The 22,734-nt window shown below is 46.4% G+C and overlaps 1 protein-coding gene across 4 annotated transcripts in view; it reads right to left on the bottom strand.

Annotated features, from left to right (window-relative positions):
• CBFA2T3 (CBFA2/RUNX1 partner transcriptional co-repressor 3) overlaps positions 1-22,734 on the bottom strand; it is a 97,805-nt gene that overhangs the window by 22,009 nt on the left and 53,062 nt on the right. For all 4 annotated transcript variants that reach the window (XM_077451079.1, XM_077451082.1, XM_077451075.1 and 1 more), the window contains 6 exons: positions 18,080-18,321; positions 17,484-17,573; positions 15,737-15,924; positions 13,713-13,948; positions 8,771-8,841; positions 3,150-3,354 (listed from right to left, as the gene is read on the bottom strand). In XM_077451079.1, coding sequence (XP_077307205.1) covers positions 3,150-3,354; positions 8,771-8,841; positions 13,713-13,948; positions 15,737-15,924; positions 17,484-17,573; positions 18,080-18,321 — 1,032 coding nt within the window. The remainder of the gene's footprint in view (positions 1-3,149; positions 3,355-8,770; positions 8,842-13,712; positions 13,949-15,736; positions 15,925-17,483; positions 17,574-18,079; positions 18,322-22,734) is intronic.

Raw genomic sequence — 22,734 nt, 5'->3', positions numbered from 1 at the left:
GAAGTTGATGAACAGTCTGCAGACAGCGGAACGTTATTGTCTGTGCCCTGCAGTGCCCCTTCAATACCAGGGCAATTTTCAGCGCTGTCGCACTTTGAATGACAATTGCGCGGTCGTGCTACACTGTACCCAAATGACATTTTTTTAAATCATTTTGTTCCCACAACTAGAGCTTTCTTTTAGTGGTATTTAATAGGGTGGTCCCGATACCGATACCAGTATCGGTACCAATACTTGTACTCGCGGCAAATGCTCCCAATGCCAGATCCGATACCTGGCAGAGATGAATAAAGCGAACCGGCGCAACCAGAAGTCAGCGGCTAGGAGCAACGGAAGTGACGCTCTGTGTCGACGTCAGCGTTTGGACATCCCGACGCCCATCTTGGTACACCCTGCACTTGGCTGCAGCAAGCTGGCAGCAGACATCTTATTACACCCATCCCATATAGTTCGGGCTGGGTGTAACAAGATGGCCGCTGCTGCTTTTAATGCGGCCGAGTGCAAGGCGTACCAAGATGGTTGTCGCAGGCAGCCTTTCCTCATGGCATGACAGTGCCTGGCCTGCCCATCAGTGCCCATAAATGGCACCTATCAGTGCCCAATGCACATAAGTGCAGCCTATCAGTGCCAGACACCTGTAAGTGCCATCTACCAGTGCCAGACACCTGTCAGTGCCATCTACCAGTGCCAGCGCCACCTGTCAGTGCCAGCCATCAGTGCCAGCCATCTATCAGTGCCAGCCACCTGTCAGTGCCATCTGTCAGAGCCCACCATCTATTAGTGCTGCATATCAGTGCCACCTAATCTGTATTGTGCTTTGAAAACTGTCACATAACATTCAAAAAAAGTATCGGTAACGGCGAGTACTTGAAAAAAACAATCGGTACTTATACTTGGTCTTAAAAAAGTGGTATCAGGACAGCCCTAGTATTTAACTAGTCAAGGACCAGAAGGAATAACCCCCCCCCCCCCCCTTAATGACAGGCCATTTTTTGCGATACGATACTGCGTCGCTTTAACTGACAATTGCGCGGTCATGCAGCACTGTACCCAAATTACATTTTTTTTTTTTTATTGTTTTGTTCCCACAACTAGAGCTTTCTTTTGGTGGTATTTAACTAGTTAAAGCGGGATTCCACCCTAAAGTGGAACCTCCGCTGATCGGAACCCTCCCCCCCTCCGGTGTCACAATTGACACCTTTCAGGGGGGAGGGGGGTGGAGATACCTGTCAAAGACAGGTATTTACACCCACTTCCGGGCATAGACTCCCGTGGGAGTCTACGCCATTTCCTGCCCTGCCGCGCTGTCTGCTGGGACACACACGGGTCCCAGTGACAGCGCAGAGATTTCCTATTGCGCGGCGCGGCTCGCGCATGCACAGTAGGGAACCGAGAAGTGAAGCCGATTCGCTTCACTTCCTGATTCCCTCACCTCGAATGGTGGCGACAGCAGCCGAGACCAGAGCGATCGATCGGCCTCGGCTGCCGGCATCGCTGGACCCCGGGACAGGTGAGTGTCCATTTATTAAAAGTCAGCAGCTGTAGTATTTATAGCTGCTGGCTTTTAATATTTTTTTTTTTGGTGGAATCCCTCTTTAAGGACCGAAACGATCGCCCACCACCCCCCCCCCCCCCCCAATGGCCAGACCATTTTTTTGTGCTACGGTGCTGCGCCACTTTAACTGACAATTGCGTGGTCGTGCGACGCTGTACCCAAACAAAGGTGACGTCCTTTTTTTCCCCAGCAAATAGAGATTTCATTTGGTGGAATTTGATCACCTGCGCATTTTTTTTTCACTATAAACAAAAAAAAAAAAGCCAGACAATTTTGAAAAAAAAAAAAACAATATTTTTTACTTTTTATTATAATAAATATCCAAAAAAAACGTAAAAAAAAAATTATTTCTTCATCGCTTTAGGCCAATATATATTCTTCTACATATTTTTAGCAAAAAAAAAAAAAAAAATCACAAGAAGTATATATTGATTGGTTTGCACAAAAGTTATATTTTCTACAAAATAGGGGATAATTGTATGGCATTTTTATTATAGAATTTTTTTTTTTTTTTTTTTTTTTTTACTGGTAAGGGCGGCCATCTGCGATTTTTGGTGGGACTGCGACATTGCGGCGGACAGATTGGACACTTGACACTTTTTTGGGACCACTGACATTTATACAGCAATCAGTGCTAAAAATAGCCGCTGATTACTGTATATGTCACTAGCAGGGAAGGGGTTAAAACTAGGGGACGATCAATTGGTTAAATGTTCCCTGTTACTGGTCAACCCCCCCCTCCTCCCCCCCGCACTGCTGTGGTGACCCGCCATGCTTACCGGGCTCTGCTTTGCCCATCGAGGGGCCAGGGATCTCAAGACCTCCTCTGTAACACTAAACTGATGCCTATAGGGGCTTTTGAAGCGTCGCCTATAGAAAATACAGGGCACTGAAGTTTGACGCCGTTTTTACGGGCGCAGGCTTGGCATGTTGAGTATCTATTTACTCGGCGCAACCTTGTCTTTTATGTTTTACCAAAAATGTGGGTGATTAATTGCGTTTGTTTGCCCTATGATTCACGTTAGTGTGTGTATGTTTTTTTTTTACAAAAATATTGCGTTTCCTAGACCTTTGAGGTAATATGACATTAAAAAAAATACAACTACCGCTATTTTATTCTCTAGGGGGTCTGCTTTCAGAAAAAAATATTGTATTTTTATTTTGTGTAATCTTCAGGCCTAAAACTATTTTTTAAACATGTGTGGAGCCCCCCCCCCCCCCCCCCCCCCCCGCAAAATCGTCTCTGGCAGCGAAACGTTAAATCTTCTGTCTTTTTTTTTTTTTTTTTTTCATTTATATTGCAAAAAAATAAAAATTAAATAATTTTTAAATAATTAAAAATATTAAATGCAGCAGTGATCAAACACCACCGAAAGAAAGCTCTGTTTGTGGTGAAAAAAATTATATAAAATGTCATTTGTGTGCAGCGTTGCACGACCGCGCAATTGTTCAGCTAAAGTAGTGCAGCGCTGAATAGCAAAAAATGGGCCGTTCATGAAAGTGGGCGGGGGGGGGTAAAACCTTCCGGAGGTCAAGTGGTTAAAAATCACGACATATAATACTATTACGGGTACGAGTCTCTTCCTGCGCTGACCTGCCGGTGAGGACTCGGTGCTCGAGGAGCTGTTGTGATGTCGCGCTGGCTGAGCCACAGAGCTGACGTTCTTTTTCAGGTCCTCCGCGTCGCTGTAGCGCCGTATCCAGTGATTGAGCTCTTCGCGGTCCGCTTCCTGGCAGCGGCGGAGGACCGTCAGCGAGCGCCGGGTCTTTTCCACCATATCCATAATGCAGTTTAACAGCTGGTGGGGGGGAGGGGAGGAAAAAAAAAAAAAAAAAAAGAAAAGCTGATAATTTCCACGATCTCACCAATAATATGCAAATTCTGCAATCAATCTGAGATTTACTAAAACAGAATCAGGTGGAGCTGGGCAGAGTAACCAATCAGCTTCCAACCTCAGCTTGTTCGATTAAAAAGCAGGGGCGGACTGACCATTCGGGCACTCGGGCACTGCCCGAGGGGCCCCGGGCCACTAGGGGGCCCCCATCAGGGTTGCCAGCCTCAGTAAAACCAGGGACAGTATGTAAAAATTTGTGTTTTTGTTTTTTTACATCTGTCTCTGAAATGTCCCTTACCGACATCCTATTGGTCTAAAAATCCAGAGATTATAGGTGCCCCGCCTCTCCAGTACCTTCTGAGCCAATAGGAACATGTCTGTGTATACTGTGTGATTGTATACTGCGTCTGTGTATACTGTGTGTACATGTATGTGTATACTATGGGATTGTATACTGTGTGGCCCCATAATTTCTGATTGCCTGGGGGCCCCATAATCTCCTATTGCCCGGGGGGCCCCATGAGTTGTCAGTCTGCCCCAGCCTGGAAGCTGATTGGTTACCATGGCCCCGCTGCACCAGATTTTGCACTCTCCAGTTTTAGAAAATCCCCCCATTTGAATCTCCAGATCATGCAAATTTTTGCCAAATTTTGATTCATAATGAAAGAAATCGCCCATACCCTATATTACCAAAAGTATTGGGACGCCTGGCTTCACACGCACATTTAAAGTGGTTGTAAACCCTTACAAACCACTTTGACCTACAGGTGAGCCTAGATTAAGGCTTACCTGTAGGTCCAAGAAATATCTCCTAAACCTATATGGTTTAGGAGATATTTACCCGAAGACGGGCACCGCTATCTACGGCGCACTGAGCGCGGCATTCTCAACGACGGAGCTGCCGTGCGCATGCGCGGGAGTGACGTCATTGCGGCTTTGCCGAATGACAGCGGCGGAGCTGCGAGACCCCACTGAGAAGATGGATGCGGCGGACTACAGGGGACAGCGGTGACTTCGCTGGCTCCTGTGTCAGGTAAGTGACACATAATGGATTACTATGCGATGTGATGCGATGCGATGCATAGTAGTCCATTATGCTTTACCTTTGCAGGGAATGAAAGAGGAAGTAACACTCATCAGGGTTTACTTCCTCTTTAAAGTGGTTGTAAACCCACTTTTTGGACTTCTACCTGTAGGTGATCCTAGAATAAGGCTTACCTACAGGTAGTGGAAACATCTCGGGAAACGTGCGCCGTTTAGGAGATATTTCCCTTGTAATCCGCCGAAAATTCCTACGGAATGCGCGGGAGTGACGTATCAGGCGAATCACAGAGCCGGAGTCCGCGGGGCCTGGAAGGAAGAGGGGCCAGAAGGTGGACGCTGCTCCCACACACAGGGGACGTCGCTGGATTCTTTTTCAGGTAAGTGGCACATAATGGGCTAGTATGCGATGCGTACTAGCCCATTATGCTTTTCAATTGCGGGCTGCAGCAGCGAGCAAAAGAGGAAGTAAAACCCATCAGGGTTTTTACTTCCTCTTTAATGACATCCCAGTCTTAGTCCGGAGGGTTCAATATTGAGTTGGCCCTTTGCAGCTATAACAGCTTCACCTCCTCTGGGAAGGCCGTCCACAAGGTTTAGGAGGGTGTCTGAGGGAATGTTTGACCATTCTTCCAGAAGAGCGTTTGTGAGGTCAGGCACTGATGTTGGATGAGAAGGCCTGGCTCGCAGTCTCCGCTCTAATTCATCCCAAAGGTGTTCTATGGGGTTAAAATCAGGACTCTGTGCAGGCCTGGTTAAGTTCCTCCACCCCAAACTCGCTCATCTATGTCTTTTTTGGACCTTGCTTTGGCACTGGTCCAGATCATTTGGTGGAGGGAGGATTATGGCGTGGGGGGAGGGTGGATTATGGCGTGGGGGAGGGGGGATTATGGTGTGGGGGGAGGGGAATTATGGTGTGGGGGAGGGGGGATTATGGTGTTGGGGGGAGGGGGGATTATGGTGTGGGGGAGGGGGGATATGGTGTGTGGGGGGTGTATTATGGTGTGGGGGAGGGGGGATTATGGTGTGGGGGGCTGTCTTTCAGGGGTTGGGCTTGGCCCCTTAGTTCCAGCGAAGGGAACTCTTAAAGTGGAGTTCCACCCAAAAATGGAACTTCTGCTTTAAGTGCTCCTCGCCCCCTTACATGCCACATTTGTCATGTCATTTTTTTGGGGGGGGGGGGCTTCGTTAGGAGGGGGACTTCCTGTCCCACTTCCTCCTTCCACCCAGTGACCGCTAGCTCGACTCCTCCTTTCGCCTTAGTCGGCCCCTCCCTCTATCCACTCCGGGAGCGCAGCGCGACTCGCGCATGCCCGGAAGTGAAGCCGATAGCTGTCACAGCCAGGTGCCCAGAGTGGAAATAGAGGCGCGGCGGAGAGGAGGGGGGAGAGGGAGCGACGCTCCGTTCGACCGCATCACTGGACCGTGGAACAGGTAAGTGTCTGTTTATTAAAAGTCAGCAACTACACTTTTTGTACACTTTTTTTTCTTCTCTCTTTGCCGTACTAAATGATTGTGGTGGAACGAGATATACCATAAAGAGGGAGCAGATAGATTGGTGTTACCAACAGAGCCCAGTGTGGGGACCAGGAACGTAACATTCTACAAGCCCGTATGATCTCCTTAAGGCCGGGTTCACACCGCTGCGATGCGGGAACGCCGCGAATCCGCAGCGTTTTCCCGCATCGCATTACTCCCGCCGGCAGTTCACACTGCCCTATGCGGACGGCTGGGGAGTGTCAATGAAATGTTAATGACACCCCCAGATCCGTCCGCATATCGCAGTGCGATCTGCCGACTCGCACAGGAATCGGATCGCATGGTGTGAACCCCCATGCGATCTGATTCTGTTGCGGACCCAAAAAAGGGGTCCCGTGCGAGTTTGCTGCGGGAGCGATGCGAATTCAGCCATACTATCTGTATACTATCTGTATGGCTGAACTCGCATCGCTACGGAGATCGGATGTGATTTGCGGTGCGAATCACATCCGGATCTCCCCCCGCAGCAGTGTGAACCCGGCCTAAAAAGAGATCTTGACAGCTGGTAAGCCTCCTCTAATTTGGTGGAGGATAATCTCTTTCTACTCTGGGTGCACCTGCTACGTGTGTAAAGGGTGGTTTTTGAGAGTCACCGAAAAATGGACTAAGATTCAGCATCCTATCCATCTTTCCTTTTCTTTGGACTGCTTATATGCCTGGAAATCATTACTTTGCCACTATTTTTGCATGTTTTTGGGATTTTTTGTAAATTAGAAAAATTATGTCACTTTATAATTTTGTTTTATAAGTTTTAGCGCAGCTATATTTTTTGATTGTTGTATATTTGTGTGTGTCTCGCATTGGGTTGCAGCAAGAACTTACTACTGTCAGTATTAAAGTGGATGTAAACCCTTACAAACCACTTTGACCTACAGGTAAGCCTAGATTAAGACTTACCTGTAGGTCCAAGAAATATCTCCCAAACCTATATGGTTTAGGAGATATTTGCCCAAAAATGGGCACCGCTGTCTACGGCGCATGCGCCGTAGGCAGCGGCGCGCAGGCGCACTAAACGTGGCAAGTCCAAGAATGGAGCTGCCTAATTTGTCGACTCCCGTGCGCATGCGCGGGAGTGACGTCATCGCGGCTTCGCCGCTGTCATTCGGCGGAGCTGCGAGACGCCACCAGCAAGATGGATGCGGCGGACTACAGGGGACAGCAGCGACTTCGCTGGCTCCTGTGTCAGGTAAGTGACACATAATGAGCTACTATGCGATGCGATGCGATGCGATGCATAGTAGTCCATTATGCTTTACCTTTGCAGGGAAAAAAAGAGGAAGTAACACCCATCAGGGTTTACTTCCTCTTTAACACTAATATCAAGTTTTTGTTTTATTTACACTTGATTTTTTCATATATATTTGTCTAGCACTTTGTTTAGACCAGCGCTGTTTTTCGAAGGTTTTATACACTTTTTGTAGCGGCTGACTTTTAATAAACATAAAAAGCCTGGAACTCCGCTTTAAGGCGTCGGCATACCAAGACATTTCGGACAATTTCATGCTCCCAACTTTGTGGGAACAGTTTGGGGTGACGGCCCCTTCCTGTTCTAACATGACTGCCCCACCAGTGCACAAAGCAAGGTCCATAAAGACGTGGATGAGCGAGTTTGGGGGTGGAGGAACTTGATTGGCCTGCACAGAGTCCTGACCTCAACCCGACAGAACACCTTTTGGGATGAATTAGAGTGGAGACTGCGAGCCGGGTCTTCTTGTCCAACATCAGTGCCTGACCCCACAAATGCTCTTCTGGAAGAATGGTCAAACATTCCCATAGACACATCTCCTAAACCTTGTGGACGGCCTTCCCAGAGGAGGTGAAGCTGTTATAGATGCAAAGGGCCAACTCAATATTGAACCCTCCGGAGTAAGACTGGGGTGCCATTAAAGCGGAGGTCCACCCTAAAGTGGACCTCCGCTCATCGGAACCCCCCCCCCCCCTCCGGCGCCACAATTGGCACCTTTCAGGGGGGAGGGGGGTGCAGATACCTGTACAGTACAGGTATCTACACCCACTTCCGGGATAGCTCTCTGCGGAAAGGGGCGTAGATTACACCCCTTTCCGCAAGTGCCCGCCCCTTTCCGCAAGTGCCCCACTGCCTGCTGGGAAACACACAGATCCCAGAGGCAGCGGGGACCGTCCTTATTGCGCAGCGCGATTCGTGCATGCGCAGTAGGGAACCGGGAAATGAAGCCGAAAGGCTCCACTTCCTGATTCCCATACCCAAGATGGCGGCGGCAGCACCTTACAGACGATCTAGAGATCGGCTTCGGGGTGCCGACATCGCGGGCGCGCTGGGCGGGCAAGTGTCACTATTTCAAAAGTCAGCAGCTGCAGTATATGTTCATGTGCGTGTAAAGGCAGGCGTCCCAATACTTTTGGTAATATTGTGTATCTAGTATGCAATTAGTATGATAACTGACTATATTGAAGATCTCCGATCTTAATACCCTTTCCCTCCGATTCTCACAACAGAACCGTTTCGATCTCTAAATATAAAACGTATTTACAATTCCCGTCTCGGCTCCCAATCCGGAGGAGGCTGGAAATATGTAAATTCTGTAACCTCCAGAAGGAGGCGCCACAATCTCTTCTCGTCTTGGGTATCATTCGATCGTTAGGTGTTCATTGTAATTAGTTCTATAGAAAGCGGCAGCAATGACCTACAGTAACCCGCGCCGGCCAATCAGATAACATTTCACAAAAGCTTTGTTATATATATATTAAAAAAAAGGGGGGGAGGGGGGTAATAATTGCACGGTGGCGATCTTTAGAGCGATCGTTTTCTCGCCATACTCACATTGTTGAGATGTTTCCACTCTTCTGCCCACTCGCGCTCTGTCAGCCGGTGATCAATGACCTCATGCACAGCTGAAAGAGGAAATACAAGCCGTTTATCTGGGATAATTATAACCAGACGCTCCTCTCCGGGTTTTCTTATAGGAAATACTAAATCTTTAGTTCTAATGAAGACGGGAGAGTCCTCCGTAACATGGCTGGGAAAACCCTGGAGGCCTATGACAAACCTCCCCACCAGGGGGCTCCAAACCTTCTAAACAAAGGGCTGGATTGTGGATCCCCCCAGGAATAGAAAATGTCCTCACATCAGTAATCGTCATTGGGAGGAAAAGTATAGTGCCCCATCATTGGTGTCAGTGGGGGGAATAGTGCCCCATCATTGGTGTCAGTGGGAGGAATAGTGCCCCATCATTGGTATCAGTGGGAGGAATAGTGCCCCATCATTGGTATCAGTGGAAGGAATAGTGCCCCATCATTGGTATCAGTGGGAAGAATAGTGCCCCATCATTGGTGTCAGTGGGAGGAATAATACCCCATCATTGGTATCAGTGGAAGGAATAGTGCCCCATCATTGGTATCAGTGGGAAGAATAGTGCCCCATCATTGGTGTCAGTGGGAGGAATAGTGCCCCATCATTGGTGTCATTGGGAGGAATAGTGCCCCATCATTGGTGTCAAAGGGAGGAATAGTGCCCCATCATTGGTATCAGTGGGAGGAATAGTGCCCCATCATTGGTGTCACTGGGGGGAATAGTGCCCCATCATTGGTGTCAGTGGGAGGAATAGTGCCCCATCATTGGTGTCAGTGGGAGGAATAGTGCCCCATCATTGGTGTCAGTGGGAGGAATAGTGCCCCATCATTGGGGTCAGTGGGAGGAATAGTGCCCCATCAGTCTTATCAGTGGGAGGAATAGTGCCCCATCATTGGTATCAATGGGAGGAATAGTGCCCCATCATTGGTATCAGTGGGAGGAATAGTGCCCCATCAGTCTTATCAGTGGGAGGAATAGTGCCCCATCATTGGTATCAATGGGAGGAATAGTGCCCCATCATTGGTATCAGTGGGAGGAATAGTGCCCCATCAGTCTTATCAGTGGGAGGAATAGTGCCCCATCATTGGTATCAGTGGGAGGAATAGTGCCTCATCACTGGTGTCAGTGGGAGGAATAGTGCCCTCAGTGGGAGGAATAGTGCCCCATCAATGGTGTCAGTGGGAGGAATAGTGCCCCATCATTGGTATCAGTGGGAGGAATAGTGCCCCATCATTGGTATCAGTGGGAGGAATAGTGCCCCATCATTGGTATCAGTGGGAGGAATAGTGCCCCATCATTGGTGTCAGTGGGAGGAATAGTGCCTCATCATTAGTATCAGTGGGAGGAATAGTGCCCCATCATTGGTGTCAGTAGGAGGAATAGTGCCCCATCATTGGTGTCAGTAGGAGGAATAGTGCCCCATCATTGGTGTCAGTAGGAGGAATAGTGCTCCATCATTGATATCAGTGGGAGGAATAGTGCCCCATCATTGGTATCAGTGGGAGGAATAGTGCCCCATCATTGGTATCAGTGGGAGGAATAGTGCCCCATCATTGGTATCAGTGGGAGGAATAGTGCCCCATCATTGGTGTAATTGGGAGGAATAGTGCCCCATCATTGGTGTCAGTGGGAGGAATAGTGCCCCATCATTGGTGTCAGTGGGAGGAATAGTGCCCCATCATTGGTGTAATTGGGAGGAATGGGGCCCCAAGGGTCGAAAAAAAGGCAAGCGAAGGGCCACATTATTAAATTTTTCCCATTCCTTTGTGTGGTTTCTGCCTAGAAAGTCCCAACGAAGGGGGGATCGTTTTTTTCTTGATAGCCCCGCCCTCGGCTCTACGGACCCCCGTTGGGATTGATTGCGGGGTGGAGTAGGCTCTTCTCCACAAATGTTGGACCACAGAGCTGACAATCCAGGAGGAGGAGCACGCTGTGTGTGTGTGAGGACAGGTTCCGATGGCGGTGTGACGTCGTTGCATTATAAACGCACACGTTGGAATGTGAGAGCGTCTCCCCCTACTGGGGGGAGGGGGGGGCATCGTACAGCATGTCAGCTGATGAACACATAACACGGCCTGCTGCGGAGATCACGCTGCTTCCCGGGGCATCTGCTACACTGACATGGAAAGGCACCCGAAATAGACTTTGTATGGCAATATTAGCCGCAGCTCGGCCGGCTGTTACACAACACCAGATGTGTAAACACATAGCAGCACCGTCTGCTCATTACAGTACAGCTCCGGATCCTCAGTTACCCGTATTATTATTATACAGGATTCATACGGCGCCAACAGTTTGCTCAGCGCTTTACAACATGGGGGCAGACAGTACACTTACAATGCAAATCAATGCAGGAGGGATCGGAAGGGGCCCTGATCATTGGAGCTCACATTGCGGCAGATAACACTGATATAGTGACAACACTTAAGGGACAAATAAAAAGAAATCCTATCTTGAGAAAATAAGGCCGGCCACAGACAGAGCGATTTACCCCCCCCCCCCCCCCCCCTCACAGGTTGCAGGAAAGAAATTTGCATGAAAACTGTCAGGGGGAATCCATTGTGTTCTCCCAGCAGGGGGAGGAGACAATGATTATTGATAGAGGCTATAACAGTCGCAAGCAATAATTGCGTGTAAAACCCGTCAGGCTGGTTGTACCCAAGTTGAGCGATGAATTTGGGTGCATTCAGCCTTGCCCATACATGGTTTGAATCTCTACACGGTTTAGGAGATATTTACCTGAAGACAGCGGCGCGCAGGCGCACTTGGCAAGCCGCAGATCGCGGCGATAAGCTGCGAGTGTCGGCTCCCGTGTGCATGCGCGGGAGTGACGTCATCGCTGCTCTGGCGAATCACAGCGGCGGAGCAGCGAGACCCACTGAGAAGGTGGACGCTCGGAACTACAGGGGACAGCGGTGACTTCGCTGGCTCCTGTGTCAGGTAAGTCACACATAATGGACTACTATGCGATGCGATGTGATGCATAGTAGTCCATTATGCTTTACCTTTGCAGGGAGACAAAGAGGAAGTAAACCCATGGACACTCAAAAGGCTGCAGATGGACACTGATAAGGCTGCATTGATGGGCATTTAAATGTAAGTTTTTTCCTTAAACTGCCCTCCTAAACTTGGTGTGCATGTTATACGCCGATAAATACGGTAATGTACAGAAGGTAGGGCCCGAAATTGACTCAAGCCCAGGGGCCCCCACTACTCTAAGTTGGCCATACATATTTAAGAAGGCCAACAATGGGAATCTCCATCATTGTTTCTTAAAGTGGAAGTAGACCCTGATGGGTTTACTTCCTCTTTCATTCCCCCGCAAAGGTAAAGCATAATGGACTACTATGCATCGCATCGCATCACATCACATCGCATAGTAGTCCATTATGTGTCACTTACCTGACAGAGGAGCCAGCGATGTCACTGCTGTCCCCTGTAGTCCGGAGCATCCATCTTCTTGGTGGGTCTCGCTGCTCCGCCGCTGTCATTCGGCGAAGCCGCGATGACGTCACCCCCGCACATGCTTATCGCCATTGACGGTGCCGCGCTCAGTGCGCCTGCACGCCACTGTCTACGGCACATGCACCACAGACAGCAGTGCCTGTCTTTCGGCAAATATCTCCTAAACCGTATAGGTTTGGGAGATATTTCTTGGACCTACAGGTAAGCCTTAATCTAGGCTTACCTGTAGGTCAAAGTGTGTTGTAAGTGTTTACAACCACTTTAAAGTAGAACTAGAGGCAAAACTTTCTCTTTCATTCTCTATAGAGTAAGGGAGGGTTATATTTTTTTTTTTTTTGCCATCCCATCGCCAAAACAGGAAGTGAGAGGAAATCCATGCAAATTAAGGGAATTTCCCCACGTCACCCCAACTAGCGTCCCTATTGAAAGAATTCCTCTTTTCTGGGGACAACTCAAAATTTGTGACTTTCTTTTACTTTGACTTTCAATGGGTACTGTAAACAGGACAAATAGACGGGGGCGGTGTGGGGGGGGGGGGGGATCTCCTTAACGGGGACACAGACAGCAATAAAACCTTACAGGGGTTCTAATCCACCTCCGCTCTTTCCAAACCTAAAAACTAAAAGTTTTGCCTTTAGCTATACTTTAAGCCACGGGCCAAAGGTCGGACGACATGAGGCCCGCGTGTACTGCAACCGGTCCGACAGAAAGGGGCATGCCTGAAAAAAGGTCTGCCCCTGGCCAATGGCTGAGAGCGCATACCAAAGTGTTATGGCGTGGGGGCGTCTCCATGTCAGAACACAATAGAACAGCAGGGGAGATCGCTGTACTAACATCGGATTGTTAGTACATCGGCTGTGACTTGAGCTGTCAGTTCTTTTTGTTCAGCCTGCTAGGGTTGAAAAAAAACAAAAAAAAAACAAACTACCAGGCTTCAGGCCGGCCATGGATGGAGTGAATTTCTTTCCTGCAACCACAGTCAGTGTTGATGGGGGAATCCCATATTGCAGTGGTGGCGAACCTCGGCACCCCAGATGTTTTGGAACTACATTTCCCATGATGCTCCACTACACTGCAGAGTGCCAGAGCATCATGGGAAATGTAGTTCCAAAACATCTGGGGTGCCAAGGTTCGCCGCCACTGCCATATTGTGTTCTCCCAGCGGGGGGGGGGGGGGGGGGGGGGTGGGGGAGGGCATCCCTGCTAGGAGAGCACAGTGATTATTGATAGCAGCTATAACAGCCTCTAGTAATAATTGCATGTAAAATCCAGCAGGCTGGTTGTACCCAAGTTAATCGATGGTACATTTAGCCTGTCCGAATCTCGGCTCAGAGATTTGAACCCTCTATGGTCGGCTGTTTATGGTCCATCTATGCCTGGGTATTGCCATTCCGCCTCTTTGCTTCTCGCACCATTTAACCTAGACATGCCGGAGCGTCTCCCATACCTGCCTGCCGATGCCGATCTCGCAGTTCCCGAGGGTCTGTATGCCGGTAGTGATGGGCCAGCACCATGTCCTCCAAGCGGTAGTGCTGAGTAGGAGGAGGGGTGGGGTGCGGGAGTCCATTGGTGGGCGGGTGGAGGAGTCCATTGCTGGGACTGTATCGTTGGGCGGGGCTTGTGGTGCATGGCCGCTTGGCAAGGTGATCCGGGTGGAGACCTTCCTGTGCGTTCTCTTTGGTCCTAAGGAAAAACATTTATTTAGGTTTTTTTTACTGTACAATTCACAACTCAAAAAGAGCAACATTACTTTCTGACACCATCAGTCCGATCTCCAATCCAGAATACAAATGGTTTACTCCGTACTCAAGGAGGAGTGAAGCTGTATAGATAGAATGAGGCTGATTTACAAGAGCAAAGTGAATACATAGAAGCTGAATGCACTTGAATCACCCAATCACGTGCAAGCGAAAATCCTCCCTTTTTAATACTCTTGCATATGATTGGGTATTTAAAGTGAACACAGCTTCATCTTATTTGTAAAGCTAACTAGCAATTCACTTTGTTAATATTCAGAACCTACAAATTCAAACCGTTCTTATTATATACACGAAAGAGATCAACTTGATGTAAATAATCGTATTAATAGAAACATTGTTTCTTTGTATACTGTATGTATTTATTGATATACAGTGGTACCTTAGATTACGAGCGTAATCCATTCCAGGGGCGCCGGTGTATGCAGTACCGCATGTGGCCAGAGTTGAGGGGTGCCGAGTGTCTCCGATTGTCACCGGCATCCCCGCACCTGTGGCCAAATGTGGTACTGCACTCCCCAGCGGCTTTAATCCTGCTTGTCTTGTGAGACAACGCTCGCAAATCGAGTCAGGATTAAAAAAAAAAAAAAATAGCTTGTATTGCGAAACGCTTGTAAACTGCGTTGCTCGCAATCTGAGGTTCCACTGTATATTCATGGAGGCAGCCATATTTGCTCCTTACAAATGCAGGACCTGTTTTCATTGCAGTGCTGCTATACTGTAAGGGCTTGTTAAGACTTGTGGGTGGGAGGCAGCAAAACTAGGCAGTTGAGCCACCTTTTTGCTACACACCCCCCTTCCACTTAAACTGCAAAGGCAGCCAACAAAAATCACCCCTCCCCGTCGAACAGGGCCACGTAACCGTGGCTGCAACACATGATGGGGGGTTGATTTACTAAAACTGGAGAATGCAAAATCTGGTGCAGCTATGCATGGTAGCCAATCAGCTTCTAACTTCAGCTTGTGGATAAGAAATCTCCACCTGCAGTGCTGCAGGCACAGGCTTATGTATTCTGAGAGCAAAAACCCTGCTGCTGTCAGAACACACAGATCGGTGCTGCAGCAGGTTAACAATAACACACATGGGTTGATTTGCTAAAACTGGAGAGTGCAGAATCTGGTGCAGCTGTGCATGGGAGCCAATCAGCTTCTAACTTCAGCTTTTCTGATAGAATGGAGTTCTTCTTTGGGCGCCTTTCGCTCGGACATTCCGATCATATCTGTCTGTCAGTTTTTTCAGGCGGACCCAATCAGAACCTCCTTTCTGCTTTATGGGGCGGCAGGCGGGGGTAAACGGACATGTGTCTGTTTACACCCACCTACATCCAATCCAATCTGATCCGCCAAAAACAGACGGATGAGGATCCATTCCCCTTCTGTCTAGCGGATCGCATGGCAGTTGGGTGTTAACGCAGAGGCGGTCCGTTTCCATCTGGTCTGCCATAGAGGAGAGCGGTCTGTGTCAGCTCTGCATTAGCAGAGCAGACACAGACCTGTCATCTGCCTGCTCAGGGAGGGGGTCAGCAGAGAGATCCCCTGCGGGGCAAGCAGGTCGCAGCCGCAGTCTGCTTCGTGTGAATGGGGCCTTAGCGGACACGATTGGCAAAGATTTACCTTACGGCCATCAATTGTGTTTTTTATCTCTGTCCATTCATGTTATCTTTCCTAAATCCGCACCAGACTTTAGTTATTTATCTCCCGCTGATGGTCATACCTGTCAGGTGTCCGCCTCTTGCCATTCTCATTCACCTCCAGTAGGAGGTGCTCAGAGGCATCGTTGGGGGAGCTGCTGACGCTGGTGTCCAGGAGCAGCTGTTCATGCTGTGCCAGGTACTGGGCTGGGCTTTGCTTTGCCAAACGGGCGCAGTGAAGAAGCTCCCGCTGCAGAAGTGGAAGGTTAGCCTGGAAAAAAAAAAAAGATTTTTATTTATGTGTGCAGGAAAAAAAGGTGATATGTATAAGTACAAGAGCTGCATGCTTGTCCCATAAGTGCAGAACCACGAGGTTTTCATGTAGTGGCCGAAAAGACATGAACCCCCGATACACTTCATGGATTACAAAAAAAAGAAATACTGAAATACAGCGGCTTACGCGTTTCAGCGATTAACTAAAAATAGCTGGTTGTTAAAGAGGAACTGCAGTCTGTTCACATAAATTAGTAAAAAAAAAAAAACTCTTTACCATTCTGAAGCTTCCCTCCAACCACTCTGCAAATTATTTTATATATACTGTGATTCTGTACTTAGCGTAGCCAAATATGCTGCAGAAATCTCCCTCCATTGAGTCTGGCTGCAGCCATTTTAACTGTGGGCAGCTGAAGCTGCTACCTGTTCACTTCCTGGTTTTACACAGAGCCACACCTCCAGCTCTGCAGCTTTCATTGGCTCTCTTATGTCTCAACCCCCCCCCCCCCCCCATCCCTTCCTGGCAAACTCTCACAAGAGTGAGTGAGAAAGCTGTGCATGATGTCATAAGCCTAGGCTAATGACCAGAAAAAACAGGAAATGGGCTGTATAAGGGATTTACTGGTAGAAATAAAAAGTTTTATTATCCAAAGTTAAAACAACAACAACAACAGAAGATTTAATAGATGGAAAGATGAAAAAAAAAAGACTGAAGGTCCGCTTTGAGGAGCGGGCCGGCTGCCACATCCTTAACAACCGATGACTCCATCAGCTGTCAGCGGGTCCCCCACTGTCAGCTGAATGTAAGCCAAAGACTTGCTGGCAATAAAATTTGCTAAAAAAAATCAGCGTGCCCCTCCCCCCCTTCCCAATCCAGGCCCTGAATAGAGAAAAAAAAAAAAAAGAAGAGGTCTGCACCTGTTGCTGGTTGCGTCATTGGGTGGCCCCACCCCTCCGTTACTTAAGAACTGGCAGACAGCGGGAGCCAGCGACCGGGGACCTTTTTTTTTTCCGGGTCGGTAGCAGTGGCAGCGTTCATTGCGATTGACGCTGGATTTACTTCAGGGGACATTGTTTTTTATTTTTATTTTTTGTTGTTTTTTTTTAAATAAAGGAATTGTCAAAAACTGTCTGTGTTTTTGAGACTTTTTTTGGTGAATGAGTGGGGGGGAACAGTGAGCCGCGTACCCATTCACATGAGGAGGGGCGAGATCTGGGGGCCCCCCCTGTCAAAAGGGGCTTCCAGATTCCGATAACCCCCACAACCCTGGAAGAGGCCCTTTAACATGGGGACAAGGTGCTTGGGGTGGGGCATAACCCCCTTGCCCCGAAGCATGCCCCAATGTTGAGGGCATGTGGCCTGGTATGATTCAGGAGGGGGGGCACTTGTTTGTACCCCCTCCCCCCCCCCCACTTTTCATGGCCTGCCAGGTTGCATGCTCAGATAAGGGTCTGGTACTGATTTTGGGGGGGGGGGGCCCCAAGCCATTTTTAAATAAATTATTTACCTTTATGGGCAACAAAAAGAAAAGACGTCATCGATGTCGACAGTTTTACCTTTAAGAACGGGATGACAAAAGGGCGGAGAGGGAAGTTGGTGGCTTCTTGCAGTTTGGAGTGAAATTCTTCGATCGTGAGCGTGGAATTCTGGGAAAATAGAATGAAAAAAACGTTTTTAAAAACCTCGCACACAACTGGAGCTTTCCTGGAAATGGAAGTGTAGCCAATGTTCTCAGTTAGCAGCCATTTAAGGCTTAAAAGACTAAAATGACCAGGGGCCGTCTGCAATGTACATTACAACAAGGCCGGGACAAGGGGGTGGGCAGGAGGGACGGCTGCCCTGGGCTCAGCATGTATTTTTGCTATAAGGTTGACAGGAGTAGTGACAGCAGCATCACTACTTCTGTCAGCCCAGTGCTGAAAGCGGCAAGGAGAGGAGAAGAAAGTCGGAAGGAGGTGCAGGCTGTGCTCTCTCTCTCCTCTTCCTCCTCATAAGCTTGCACATAATTAAGGGGGGGGGGGCATAATTTGGCATCTTTACCCTGGGCACTATATGACCTTGTCCTGGCACTGATTACAAGTATGTGTTTTTATTGCTGATTTATGTAAAGACGACCCACATTCGACTCTGCTTTCCCGCTTCCGGTACTCACCACCAGTCCCAGCACCAAGGCCCGCACCCGCTCCCCGATCTCCGGAGAGATGTCGCTGCCGAACTGCTGTAATGTAGTCAGGAAGCGCTTGAGTTTGCTGAGCTGCCGGGCCCCACAGGCCGGGGGCAGCTGTTGATTGGTTAGTGCAGCCGAGGATGACGCAGAGGGCCCGTTGCTGAAGCCATTAGGGGTGGATGGGGCTCCATTGATAGCGGTGGGGGAGTGACTGCTCCCGTTCATTACTGCGGAGAAAAACAGGAAACAATATGACTGATATAGAACGTTCACTCCATTATATCTGTAATAATGCACAACGGGTCCACTCTATTTTATTGTAACCAAAATATATATATATTTTTTTTAACCATGTGAATGAAAAATTCCCCCTCCCCCGGAGGTGGAGCGCTGGACTGATAGCGCTCCTGCTCAAAATGTCTTCCCAACACCAACAGAACCTGGAAATGTAGAGTAGATAGCTGAGCTCCTTCCAAAAGAATCACTTCATTTCATTGAGTAGAATGTACAAAATACAGTGCCTTACGCGTTTCGGCGATAAGCCTTAATTCTACCCAGCGGCTATGATTAAGGCTTATTGACGAAACGCGTAAGCCACTGTATGTTGTACACTCTACTCGATAAAATAAAGTGATTATTTTGGAAGGACGAGTTGCCGTCTCTCTACTCTACATCCTCCTTTCTTTTCTTTTTTTTTCGTTTTGGATAGAGTTTGGGAAAGTTAGAATCTCCGGAGTTCCGGCTGGGGAGATTCGTCCTTTTTTGTTTGTCACCAGGCGTGAGGGAACGTCCGAAATTCTGAGTTGCCCCCAGAAAAGGAAAACTCCCAAATGGGGAAAATATGTTCTGGTGACAACGGATTATTCCATCTGAGAGAGAAGTCTCACTTTGTGCCGTGTCTACAGGAAAGGAAGTGAATGGGAAAAATAAATCCTGATAACAGTTTTAACCGTTCTCTACTCAATCCATAATGAAAATAAAAAATAGTTTTGCCTTTAAATATGCTTTACGTTTGTTCTTTTTAAACTCATGTTTTGTCGAGACAATAAAAAAAATATTAACATGATAGAGGATTCCCAGAGCACTATGGGTTAGCTAAAGAGACAGCACAGTAATAGCAGCCTGCTTTGAGGCAGGAATTCTCTGATTGAAACCCTGGACTGAGCCGTCTGAATCACTGCTCTGGTTTAAAGGAGAAGTAGAGGGTTTAAAAAAAGAAACAAACATCCATACTCCATACTCATACATCCATACTCACCTTTATGCTGCCACACCGGTGTGATTCTGCAGCTGTCCCACATCGACTGCAAGACTGAGAACCGAGCGATCACATGTACCATGATCTTTCAGTTCCCGGTGTGCTGCTCTCTATTCTGCTTCTCCAGTGCCCACGGGAGTGCTGTGTAGAGGAGGGGCCGGGAGCGGATGGCTCTTAGTCGCACACTAACAGGTGAGGTCAGCTGTTAAACAGGCGGTGGGGTGGATCCTGTCAATATTGTTAGGATCCTTCCAGAGCCTGGAGCGAGCAATAGCTGACTCTGGGTCACACAAGAACAAAAGTAAGTGCACTCAGGTCACTATGACCGAAAAAACGTAGGCCATGTTTCTCTTTTAGGTATAAATAAATATATATATATATATATCTTGCAGCTTGAGCTTTTGAACTCTGTAAACATAGCAGGATTTATTGAACAGGCATTGAAAAATTAGGCTAGAACTGTAACTGCTGGCAGTAAAAATGCAAGCTATTACTATTAATAGCAACATTTTAAGTTTCATTTTTTTTTCTAGTCCTAAATTTAAAGAAAGACAACAATAAGTTTAAAAATATTTTAAAAATATAAATATTTTTTGAAATATATAAAAATATAAAAATATATAAAAATATAAATAATATATAAAATATATAAATATAAAACATAAAATGATATAAAAATATAAATAACATATATAAAAATAAAATATAAAATGATATAAAATATAAATAATATATAAAATATATACAAATAAAATATAAAATGATATAAAAATATAAATAATATATGAAAATAAAATATATAAAAATAATATATAAAATATATAAAAATAAAATATAAAATGATATAAAATATAAATAATATATAAAAATAAAATGATATAAAATATAATATATAAAATATATAAAAATAAAATATAAAATGATATAGAAACATAAATAACATATATGAAAATAAAATATGAAATGATATAAAATATAAATAATATATAAAATATATACTAATATATAAAATGATATAAAAATATAAATAATATATAAAATGATATAAAAATATAAATAATATATAAAATATATAAAAATAAAATGATATAAAAATATAAATAATATATAAAATATAAAATGATATAAAAATATAAATAATATATAAAAATAAAATATAAAATTATATAAAAATATAGATAATATATAAGATATATAAAAATAAAATATAAAATTATATAAAAATATAGATAATATATAAGATATATAAAAATAAAATATAGAAATAGGTATAAAATAAAACCCAAAATATAAATAACGAAATAGATAACCGCTCTGTTTTTCTTTTAACAGTGCACGTTGTCACATTTCCTGGTGGCAGGTTTATTTGCAACAGCTTTACAGCAGGGTGGCTCAGTGCCCATCACTGTAGTGTTGGGTTTCTGGGTTCCATCGCCACCTCACACTCTTTGAAGTTGAATATTCCAGTGCCGGTATGTGTTGCTGCAGAACGTTTGGTGCAGGACAGGTGAGTATACAAACCATGAGTTGTGTTTACCTGGATTAAGGTTACAGGGACACCAGATGGCCTCAGGGTGGGGCATCTCTTTCTACACCAAAAGCTAACATACTGGTCTGTGTGTGCGGTTGACAACATAAAAATATATCTAAAATAAAAACATAAACTAATTCTGGCCTATGGAATAGATAAACCTCTTTCATTTTTTTGTGTCTCTGTGGAAACAGTTTGGGGGACGGCCCCTTCCTGATCCAACATGACTGCCCACCAGTGCACAAAGCAAGGTCCATAAAGACATGAATGAGCGAGTTTGGGGTGGAGGAACATGACTGGCCTGCACAGAGTCCTGACCTCAACCCCTTAGAACACCTTTGGGATGAATTAGAGCGGAGACTGCAAGCCAGGCCTTCTTGTCCAACATCAGTGCCTGACCTCACAAATGCTCTTCTGGAAGAATGGTCAATCATTCCCATAGACACCCTCCTAAACCTTGTGGACGGCCTTCCCCAAAGAGTTGAAGCTGTTATAGATGCAAAGGGTGGAGCCAACTCAATATTGAAAACTATGGACTAAGACTGGGATGTCATTAAAGTTCATGTGTGTAAAGGCAGGCGTCCCAATACTTTTGGCAATACAGTGTATACGAATTGGGAAGAGGCGATATATAAAATCGTTCCGTCTTTGTTTTAGATACACTTGAAGCTTTCTGTCTATATCTCATGTGATCCCTCCATGAGGTCTCAGGGTGGATCTCCCTGATTACTAATCTTCTTTAATGCCCCCCCCCCCCCCCCGAGTATACACACCAATCACAGCCCTGAAAACAAACGCCATTCATACATTACAATCCACACTTCATAGGTAAGTCAAACAGCAGCCCGGAGTGGAGCTTTAGGGTTCACCTATCCTGTACAATTTACTATGTTTAGGTTCCTTTGTAATTATCAGCCATAAATGGTCTCACTTTATGATCTACCAGAGATCTTATATATTAACGACAGAGAGAGGGCGCCACCAGACTAGTGCATTATCTATAAACACTGTTTATTACGAGGAAAAACGGTTATCCTACTCACAAACCCATAAAAAGGACCTCCTCATCATAAATAACCACATGAAGAACCACCAGAACCACTACGCATTCTTCTTGCATGCTGGGAAGATGCCACACAGGTCTACAGGTGCTGATGTGTTTCGAGGGGGGTCCCCTCTTCATCAGGGGTCTCTACCTAAGAACTACTAAAACTACCTAGGAGAAGCCACAACCAATACGATCCATTCCATCTCTACCCATTTCCATAAATAACTACATGAAAAACTACTACACATGATTCCTGTATGCAGGGAAGATGCCACGCGGGTCTGCAAGTGCTGACGTGTTTCGAGGGAGGGTCCCCTCTTTATCCAGACTCTCTACCTAAAATCTACTAAAACTATGTATGGGAAGCCAAAACCAAGACTATCCATTTCATTTCTACCTATTCTCATCATAAATAACTACAAGAAGAAACATGTTTCTTGTATGCTGGGAAGATACCACACAGGTCTGCAAGTGCTGACGCGTTTTGAGGGGGGTCCCCTCTTCATCAGAGCTCTCTACCAAAGATCTAATAAAACTATCTAGGAGACGCCACAACCAAGACTATCCATTCCATTTCTACCTATTCTCATCATAAATAACTACATGAAGAACTGCTACACATGATTCTTGTATGCTGAAAAGATGTCACGCGGGTCTGCAAGTGCTGACGCGTTTTGAGGGGGTCCCCTCTTCAGAGCGCTCTACCAAAGATCTACTAAAACTATGTAGGAGAAGCCCCAAACCAAAACTGTCTATTCCATTTTTATCCATTCTCATTATAAATAACTACATGAAGAACTGCT

Source organism: Lithobates pipiens, unplaced genomic scaffold, assembly GCF_037356315.1.
Source record: "Lithobates pipiens isolate NorthernLeopardFrog02 unplaced genomic scaffold, aLitPip1_a1.2 Scaffold_10, whole genome shotgun sequence".
Lineage (NCBI taxonomy): Eukaryota > Metazoa > Chordata > Amphibia > Anura > Ranidae > Lithobates > Lithobates pipiens.
The sequence above is the reverse complement of the archived record's forward strand: the minus strand, read 5'-3'. Positions and strand labels throughout refer to the sequence as shown.